This window comes from Cyclopterus lumpus, chromosome 25, assembly GCF_009769545.1.
Source record: "Cyclopterus lumpus isolate fCycLum1 chromosome 25, fCycLum1.pri, whole genome shotgun sequence".
Lineage (NCBI taxonomy): Eukaryota > Metazoa > Chordata > Actinopteri > Perciformes > Cyclopteridae > Cyclopterus > Cyclopterus lumpus.
The window spans coordinates 10,712,084-10,722,083 of NC_046990.1; the positions used below are offsets into that span (position 1 = coordinate 10,712,084).

General features: G+C 44.6%; 2 protein-coding genes across 5 annotated transcripts in view; both read right to left on the reverse strand.

The window, feature by feature from the left end:
* The window catches only part of LOC117728336 (macrophage mannose receptor 1-like), a 2,480-nt gene extending 525 nt beyond the window's left edge, over nucleotides 1–1,955 (reverse strand). The window contains exons 1-3 of the mRNA XM_034529211.1: nucleotides 1,087–1,955; nucleotides 797–942; nucleotides 1–453 (exon numbers count right to left, since the gene is read on the reverse strand). The exon at nucleotides 1–453 is cut by the window's left edge and continues 525 nt beyond it. Coding sequence (XP_034385102.1) covers nucleotides 107–453; nucleotides 797–942; nucleotides 1,087–1,235 — 642 coding nt within the window. The 5' untranslated portion in view covers nucleotides 1,236–1,955 and the 3' untranslated portion in view covers nucleotides 1–106. The remainder of the gene's footprint in view (nucleotides 454–796; nucleotides 943–1,086) is intronic.
* The window catches only part of LOC117728330 (zinc fingers and homeoboxes protein 1-like), an 11,274-nt gene continuing 2,527 nt past the window's right edge, over nucleotides 1,254–10,000 (reverse strand). For 2 of the 4 annotated variants that reach the window (XM_034529197.1, XM_034529200.1), the window contains exons 4-10: nucleotides 9,956–10,000; nucleotides 9,586–9,801; nucleotides 9,011–9,175; nucleotides 7,612–8,829; nucleotides 1,969–7,218; nucleotides 1,746–1,784; nucleotides 1,254–1,432 (exon numbers count right to left, since the gene is read on the reverse strand). The exon at nucleotides 9,956–10,000 is cut by the window's right edge. In XM_034529197.1, the coding sequence (XP_034385088.1) occupies nucleotides 6,916–7,218; nucleotides 7,612–8,829; nucleotides 9,011–9,175; nucleotides 9,586–9,801; nucleotides 9,956–10,000 (1,947 nt within the window). In that variant the 3' untranslated portion in view covers nucleotides 1,254–1,432; nucleotides 1,746–1,784; nucleotides 1,969–6,915. The remainder of the gene's footprint in view (nucleotides 1,433–1,745; nucleotides 1,785–1,968; nucleotides 7,219–7,611; nucleotides 8,830–9,010; nucleotides 9,176–9,585; nucleotides 9,802–9,955) is intronic. The other 2 variants (XM_034529198.1, XM_034529199.1) reach the window with 2 other exon arrangements.

The window sequence follows — 10,000 nt, forward strand, 5'->3', positions numbered from 1 at the left end:
TACTAATAAATATTGGTTTTGTTTTAAGCCATGAAGCTGCAGGGCCACACACACATCAATGCCACTAGTAACCCCCAAAAAAGAGCTGCGAAAACATTGATTTCTCTTATTTTATGCATAAGAAATTAAATGCACTGGCAGCACTTTTGCTGAACCACAAATGGTTCTCGTGTTTCTCCATGGCACCACTCATGTCACAATCGTCTATCGTACCGTTTGGAGCCCAGTGACGGAAAGTTACGGGAAGATTCTCCACCCAGAACCAGAAGTCGAGGGTGCAGGTGTATCGAAGGCCCAGCCACACAAAGGGAGAGTTGGAATTGCTGGCCTGCAACTCAGCCCAGGTCTGGGTGTCTTCGTCAACAATGGAAGCCAGGGTCGTGCCTCTGGCCCTGCAGTAGTCCAGCGCATCTACCCATGTCTTGTTTATGCGGATCAACTCAAAGGTTGATTCTAGAAGAAAAAAAACAAGTCAATGGAAACTAAATAAGTGAACATGCACACACACACACATTTCTCCATTCCTCTGATAATGGTGGCACCCTCAATATAAAAACAAAAAAGGGCAAATGGAGAACAAGGGGGAATACAATGGGGAGGATTTCATGCCGAAATTAGCCCATGTGACGGAATTTATGAACCGCAGCCGGCTGTCAGTTTACTTGCAGAAACACTTCCAAATGATTTTGTCATCGTCTTATGTCAAACGCACATAAATCAACGTACATCATCTGTTATTTTGTCCACATTCAACCTCAAAAGGAGATATGCCAGTACACTATTAACTCATATCTACTTTTTTCTGTGCCGTAGATCTTCACTTCACACAGAGCCAAGAAATGTGTTCCCGGTAAGGACACAGTGATGAAGCGCCCTGACAATAACTCATCACAATGAAATGATTTAGGCTTCGGATATTGGATGTCTTTGATGCTTGTACACCTAGAAAAGAGAAAAAGATGAACATACAGTAAGATGAAGAGATGCAGATCTAAAAAACTGGGTTTTTTTTAGCAAAATTAAGACAGGCCGAAAGCCTCGTGGTAATAAAAGCAATTTGAAGTAACATGAAGGTATCAGACCCACAGGCGGTTGGCGGTGCCGTTCTTCTCTCGAGAGTTCCCGATGTAAATCTTGGCACTGTTGAGATCAGTATTATGACTACTTTTTTGATTGATAGTGATATTATCTATTGTGTAGACACCCCGCAGGTCAATTCTCCACCAGGAGTCCATCTTTTTTTGGGTGTGAGAACAAGTCTGGAGTTTCCCATCAACGGCTCTTTCAGAACTGTGTACTACACCTGCACCATCGTCACCATCATCATCAACATCATCATGAACATCATCACCACCATCATCACCACCAGTGTAGTCTGACGACTGGGATGTTTTCCCCTTCAGTTCAGTTAAGGTATTCACGCTGCAGAGAGCTGTAGAGGAAAACAGTCAAAGTATTTTTTTTTTTTTTTTTGCACGAGTGTGGTGCAAAAATGCATCAAGTCCCATCTGTTTTTACGGTCATGTATCTTTATTTAAATTTTCCATGTCCAGTTACTGGAAATGATGACATCAGTGCTGGTTAACACAGCATAAGCACAGAATACTCACCCATCATTATCGTCAACAATTTGCAGTAAATTGAGTTCATCGTTGGTTGACGTTTTTGTGAACCTGCCCTACAACTCAATTATTAACCGATATGCACACACACACACACACACACACACACAGTGAGCTACTTACCGATCAAAGAGATTAACACTAGACTCCACAGCATCTTTACTTTGAAGGAGAACATATACAGATATACATCAGTTGACTTGGGACGAGTTAAATGTTCTACACACACACAAATGATAAAAGCATGCCATTTATTTTGAATTGCACACATGTATCTACCTACATCTAAAAAGGAAGAAAAGGACACTTAAGATTATAACATTGTAAACTCTCTAAATTCACTTACCTTGCCTGCCTTTTTGCCCTGCGACCGGTTCAGGACTTCCAGCCTTTATAGTTGCTCCTTTTATGGAAACGTCATCTCTCCTGGTCGTCACTCCAGCAGGTATTTCCATAACCAAAGCACCTCCAGAATCATATTCACGTCTGTCAACGTGTTAGGACTGCAATGCTGCCTCGTGGTCAACGCACGAGTGTTCCAACACATGCAAATTATCGCTGCATTTCCTCCTCGACATTTTTGCATGAACAGAAAAACATTTCACGTTAATGCAAACGCTTGCAAATCCATTTCCAACTGCGTCTGTGTAAAGAATACCGTTATTGTAGGTCTGCTGCAAAATGAGCGTGATCATCATTTACATTTTAAAAAAAAGAATACTAACTACGTATTTTCAATAAATGACACTGCGTCACTGATGGTTTAGTTAGCTAGAACCTCAGAATAGTAATATATATATATATTCATAGCTTGAATGTGATACAGTAAGTTCCTCTCTGCTTCTGTATTTTATCCAGACTTCTTCATTTCACATTTATTTAAAAGCAAAACATGCACAACCTTGCTCACAATGCACATCTTTTGATCAAAATTTATTGGGTTTTGTCCTCAAAACAAGTATAAAATATAAATCGTATATCCAAATCAAGCGAGAAATCAAACCAGAGCCTCAACAGATGCTGGGATATTAAATTAAACATTGTACAGATGGTTCTGCCTCCCAGCTGATGATCGAGGGGACCGCAAAAAGAATCGTTAAGTTCTCTAAAGCGAGCCTGGAGAGGCCGAACGCACATACATGCCATGTTTAATCAAAGCTCATGACAGAGACTCTCAGTGTTCAACACAGTTCAGATGTACAGACAGTGTAGGAATAACTTAGTGTGGATGGACGTGTCAGTTCTGTAGACACAGAAGATCACCAATTTGAACCGCTTCAGGTAATCATTAACAACAAAAAGAAGCTTTGCCTGCAACCTCGAGCAAGTAATTTTCATATTCCATTCCAACATTTATTATTAGGAGTATACAGTTAGCTCAGTGTATCCTTCCTGCAGGATCTGTGTCTACGGAACCAACTGACTGTAATACAGGAGCCGAGAGATCAATGTTTGATCGATAAATCCAGAAGAGTCGTACGGGAACAACGTGGAACACGTTCAAAGCAAAGCACGCCAATACTTGGGGTAAAAACGGTCAAAAATCACACCAGTAAAAACTAGAAGGTGGAAAATGTACTGGAAAGAAAGAAAGAAAAAAATAATCATCAAACAGTATATTACAATTCCGACGTGTGTTTTTTTTTTTTGCCAAAAAAGCTGGTACAGTGAAAACATTTGAATCTCTGACTGCTGTAAGAAACATTCAACCAACTACCTGTCTAACTAGACGAGTGAGGACTATAGTAGAAGTAGAGCGAAGGTTACAGACATGTGCACAACAGGTAAACTACTTATAGCGCTGAGCTATACTGCACAAAGTCAACCGGGATACAGGATGACAACAAAAAGGTGCAGACATGTCACCTCCGCGACCTGGGAAAAATATTTAAAATGCACGATTCATATCTAATAGGGTTTATTAGATAGTTACTTTTTTTTTTTTTCCCCCCTCGGCGTATTAAGTTCTAGACTCGAGCTTTTATACATTTGGACACATTATTAGCAAACAAACATGTTCCCAGTGCTCCCAGGACATCAGTTAGAACCGTTCCTTCGTCGAGGAACACGACTTTTCTATCGAGTTCTGATTCTATACTTTTGCAAAGTACCAAAAAAAAAAAAAAAAAAGCCACGCGAGCAATACCGACTGAACTAAAACTGATTCTATATTTTTTTTTTTTTTTTTTTAAACACTACTCTATTGTACATATTGAAAGAGTCCGCCTTGTTCACAAGCAATCGACTGATGTCTGGAGAGAGTTTTCATAGATAGAAACATATAAAAACCATTCAAAAACAGACTGACTATAGGAAAGACGGCGCACACTGTAAAAGACTGTGGGCTGGATACCCGGGGTTAAGCCTAACCTGTGGATTAAAACAAGCCACGTGTATAGATTAGCATACATATTAGCACGTGCAGTTCTAGGATACGACAAAAAGTTCCAAGCAAAAAGGACGACAACGCGTCCACGAATTAAAAGAAAAGAAAACAGGTCCGTGGTTGCAGCTGACTTGGTAATGAAAAGAAACCGGCATAATTAATCCCAGATTAGGCTTCTCCTGTACCAAGTATACCAACCCAAAATATTGTATGTACAAAATGAGCAGTTGTTTGTCTTGTTATTGCATGCAGTATTAGACAAAAAAAAAAAAAAAAAGGGTATACCCTTGAGCTCTCGTCACATTCCAGCTCCCCTGCGACTGCTGGGAACTCGCCATCCTAGCAGGCAAATGCTCTCTGGACGGCTAAAAGGGCCGAGGCGTAGGACACGGCACATTTCAGAACGCCTCCGTTAAAAAAAAAAAAAGGACTTCCAACGTCGGCTTCAGAGCATCGATGAGCGTCGGCAGGAAGCGGCGCTCGGTCGTGCTTCCTCACAAACCCTCAAAAACGGCCTTCGCAAATTCTCTCTCTCGTCTTCCGTTCCGAGACTTGGGGGTGAAAATGTCACGTTTCCAACTCGCGTACAAGCCATGTAGGCACATAGGTTTATCTGCAAAGCTTCATCCGAGTCTCTCCCCCGATCTCTGAAGAACTTGCGGTCCAAGACAGTTTTCTGTCCATCGTCCCGTCTACTGGAGAACAGTTAAGAGAGAGGATGGATATTTGGTAGACTTCCCACCACAGAGGGAACGCTGCGCTGTTTCTTCACACGTCGAAAAACAATTTCCTTCCACGAGGGGAACGAAAAGCTCATTTTCCATGAAATGTTTTCAGTCTTTTGAAGATGTTGGTGCAGCCCTGTCTGTCTGCTGGTTTTGTAGACAATGTAGTGAGACAGAGAACCAACAGGACGCCGCTTACGTTTACACAAACACATCTCGGGAGTTGCACATCATGAGTCGAGGCATTCATTTTTTTTTTTACAAAAAGAGGACCGGAGCTATTCGGGGAGCAGAGGAGAGATGGGGAAACCATTCAAATGGTTTACAGCAAGTAAATACAAAACATAACAAGTAGAACACGTGTGCACTTTTTTCTTCTATTGGATAAAAGCTTAAAAGATGATGCTCAAATTGTGCAATATAGCGAAAGAAAGTCTTGGGTGATTGTTCGACTAGTTTTTTAGTCTTATAAACATCCAAATATGAAACACATAGTATTAGAAATGTGGATAAATTGATTCCTCCTCCAGAAAACACATCAAGGATTAAAAAAAAAAAAAAAGGCAAAACACTGGTGCTGTTTTTATACAAAACAGAGTTGTTCTCTCAGAGCCATTTCATGGTATAATAAGAGATTAAGGTGCCAAATCAGGATTTAATCCACTACGCATACAAGTGGACAAAGTGCTTTTTGAAAGTTTACTTTAGGTGCTTCACGTTTGTCTCTTCAGTGCAGACTTGGGAGTCAAATTATTATTGGAAATACTGCTCAACGGTTCTTTCATAAAAGTACGCGTCCAGATCGTAAATGACCACGGGCCTCGTTTTGGACCGGAGCCCAAATCCTCGAGGCCAGGTGTGGGCGAGGACTGCAAATTGACTCTGGAGCTACAGCTGGCGGTAACATTTAGATGGTTTTGGGTAAAACGCTGCATTCATCATCAAATCCTTTTCCACCCATCGAGGACCCAGACGTCCGCCTCACAGTGGCCATTATTATTTTAGTTCATAAATGGTGCCCCCTGCCTCAAACCACACATTCAACAAATCCCCCTTTAAAAAGGGTCTCTACATTAACACATCGTTAGTTAAAAATCTCCCAACATGAAGCAACAAGATGCTGTAAAGGGAAGACTTGATCCTGCGTTTTAAAGCATCGTGGCATTCATTCATTCATCAGCAGTAAGGTTTTCTCTCAAGAGATAAAAAGCCAGACTGTAATTATCTGCTGATCTACATCTAGTCCTTTAGGATGAACTTCACAGGTTCATCCAATTAAAAATGGTTTAAAAAGATGCTGGTTCCACAAATAGATGTATGCTAGTTTCATTGGGGACATTGCTCAGCAGTGACATCTAGCTGTGATTAATTTAAGGAGTCTTTTTCTGTGTGTGTGTGTGTGTGTGTGTGTGTTGCCTGCAGGGGTAAAACATTCATTGCCATCTATTATGAGTGCATTTCTAAAATGGATGTGGCACATGTGGAACGCATTTCCTGCATTTCTTAAACTATTATTATTATTATCGTTGCATCATTTCTTATTAAATAACATTTTCAGGAGGGGGAGGCTTTGAACTCTCCCTGATTACATTATTTTTTTGTACTAATCAATGTGTGCGTAATGTTAAACAACAAAAAAAACGCAGCAATTTGACGTTTCTTAAAGGGAATATAGCATACCTCAATCTGGGATGTGTGTGTGTGTGTGTGTGTTTGAATTTATATTGTTACCGTTTAAATAAGTGTTAAGCAAAATGTAACCGAGTAGCTTGCCAAACACTGGTCTAGTTACACCTATTATTTGGAGGGGGGGGCTTGAAGATTGCAATTCCTTTTGTCAAGATATTGAGTAACTTTTCATTAGCTTGATCAAAGTAAGGTGTTTTAGGGTTTTCTAAAAAGCTCCTACATTACCATCATTCTTGTGAGGAACCGTCACACACACACTACTTACAGTAAAATAAGATAAGTACAGCGAGAGTGAGCTAAAGCTAATAGTCCATATTTTAGTCTCATGTGGACGTGGTGCCAGAAATGGTTTGAAAAAAACAGTAAATTCATATTGCAAATGAGTAAAAAAATCATGGGCAAAAAGACTTGTTTCGCTAACTGCCTTCCAGCATTGATCCTACCGCTATTCCTCTTGTAACACTCGTGTTTCACAGAGTCTTTCCACAATCATTTAGTCTTCAGACACCGACAAGGACTTCCTGACGCTACGTGACGGCTCCCAAACCTCGCTGTCGTCCGTGTCGTCGCCGCCACCACCGTCCTCCTCCTCCTCCTCCTCCTCCTCCCCTTCATCCTCGTCCTCCTCCTCGTCTCCCATTCCCGTGCCGGTCTGCTCCTCGTTGGCCGCGGACGCCTCTCCCAGCGCCTCCCCTCCGGCTCCGCCCCCGTCCGGCTTTCCTGCGGCGGCCGCCTCCAGGAAGGGATCGGACCCCGTGTCCAAGCGTCGCTGGACCTCGGCAAACCACTCCCTCACCTTCGGACGGAGGGGAGAAAGGTTAGTGCATGCGAGCGTGCACAGGTTAGTGCATGTGAGCGTGCACAGGTTAGTGCATGTGAGCGTGCCCAGGTTAGTGCATGTGAGCGTGCACAGGTTAGTGCATGCGAGCGTGCCCTACTGGCTAGTTCGCAGCTGCCGCGACGCCCTCCACTGATGCGACGGAAAAAAGCCGGTGAGAAGCAATTTAAAAATTCCAAATCCCGTATAATGCGCCATAAACATTTGTCCCAAGTATTTGGTTCCAAACGGAAGCTGCTCGACATCCAATCTTGGGTATTTTGCTTATAAATAAAATGGACCACACAGTAAACATATGGAGGGATACAATGACAGACATCCTCCCATCCCAACGATAAAGCATGCAGTTACCTGCTCGTAGCTCATGTTGGTCTTGGTGACGAGCTCATCCAGGTCTTGCTCATTGAGAAAGCGGTGCTTCACGTAGTACTCCTTCAGAATCTCCCTCCCGGTCTTGAACTTCTTCGACGGGGGAGATCCATCGACATCTGCACTGGAGGAGGCCGACCTTCTCGGCTGCCTCCTGGTTCGGGACCGTCCCCACCCGCGATTTCGGCCGCGTCTTTTTCGACCGGCGCCGGCGCCTCCGCCTCCGCCCATTTTATTGCCTCCTCCGCCATTTGGCCCTTCGACGTTGCCACTTTGGTACTGGAAGAACCACTTCAGGTTACTGTTCTTCCACGAGTACCGAGAGTCCCCGAACCAGCTCACTATGTAGGACCGAAGGAGGCCGCTCTCTTCTGCCAGCTGGTCGTACTCCTCCGGCGTGGGCCACTGCGTCCGCACAAAGGCACTTTTCAGAATGTGGAGCTGCTCTGGAGTCTTTTTACTTTTGTCTTTCACGTCTTTGTTGCTGCTGGTCGGCAGCTGCTTACTGCGACCGCCGGGAGGTGTCTGACTACCTTTACGGGAAGAAGAGGCGGAAGGAGAAGCAGCAACGGCTCCTGCTTTTGCTCCGTCTGCCTCCGTCTTTCCCCCCTCCGAAGAATCCGGGGAGGAAGTACTGACGGACGGCATTTTTCGTCTCTCGGTGAACCAGGCATCGATCTCCCTCCGTGTCAGTTTCGTCTCCGTTCTCAGGCGGCTCAGTTCTTCATCCGACGGGGTGATGCACATCTCGAAACTTTCCTCCAGCACCACCAGCTGCTCCGGGGTCTTCTCCTTGAACTTCTGCAGAGTGAAATCTGGGAACGGGTTCCAAGTTTTGGACCGCGTCTCCTTGTCCTTCACAGGAGGAGTGCGTGGAGGATGGGGAGATGCGGGGGTCTCATCGCTCGAGTCAATAATAATGGCGGCGCTGGCATTGCTAGCCCAGCTGCCGCCTCCTCTGCCCCCTCCGTCATGGAAAACAATGACATTGCTGTTCTTGGAGTTGCGCTGGTTGTACCGGGTGTCACTGAACCATTTCTTGATCTCCCCCTTTGTGAGGTTGGTGATATTCATCAGCCGGGAAATTTCTTCATCCGTGGCAAAGTGGTTTTTCAGGTAGCTGGCTTTCAGCTCTGCCAGCTGCTCTTTGGACTTTTTGGGCCGCAAACCAAATGTGTCAGCGCTGAGGGCCGAGTTCTCCTTCGAAAGGTCAGGGGAGATTTATGTGTTAAATATGTACCAAAGACCTGCTAGGACAAAGACTAAATGGCTACGGATGAGAGTTCATTACTGTAATTGTGTGCATTGACAGAGGTCAACACATATATTAAACATACACAATAGTATTCACCTGAAAGGCAGCAAGCAGATCTGTCCCTACCTGTGGAGATAGAGAGGGGGGCTGGATTGTGGTAGCCCGTTTCAGCTCACTGTTGCTTGGGGTGGGCTGGCAGGAAACTCTGCTGGAGCTCTGGGACTGACTGGGCAGCCCTGCCACGGTCAGAGTGATGGGACTGGTCACTGGAAGGTGCCCACCTGGGCCGACCTAAACAGAGTCCGAAGAATATGCCAATAAAAGAGAACGTGAGGATGAGACGGACAGCCAGAGAGGGACCCATTTGTTTTTTAAGGTGACCGTAGAAACTAGAGAAACGTCACAAAAGGCTAGACAAGGAACCCTTGAATGACCCGGTAAAAAACAAAAACCCCAAATCAGTTTTTAAACTGTCCTCAAAGATGGGCAACCATTCGCATCATATTGAGAGAAAAAAAACACATAATGTAAGCAAAAAAAACCCGGACAAAACAAAGTGTAATAAATCCAAAGCAGGCGATCCAGGCCGATTCAACCGAAAACCTCTGAGGGTCAGATCAGCCTTAAGCTAACTGGGTTCAAGACGAGGCGGGGGAAAGCCAAGTCCTGTTAGATATGGCGTGTTTTCTTTCCTTACCTACCTGTGTGAACACCAGGCCGGGCTGGCCCACTATCTGGCAGGTCTGAAGAATGGACTGCAGGCCGTTGGCTGCTGCCGAGAGCTGGTGGGCAGGTATGACAGTGATGGTCTGGGGCACCGTGTGCACCGTGCCATTAAACTGTTTCCTCCTGGCCTCCTCAACTTCTTCAGGAGTCCAGCTCACGCCGTGCTTTAGCCGCTGGGCTGAGAACCACACCTGGATGGAGATCATTTGACAAAACAAAATAAGCGAAAGGGCAATATTTAAGTCGACTTAAATTCTCAATCAAGATCGAGGCGTCTTTTAAATAAATAGGGCCGAACGCGACATCCTTTGTAAGCTAGCCAGAACATCAGCAACTTGCACCTACCTTGATCTGCTCCTCTGTGAACTGCGTCTGCGCTGCCAGGCTGTT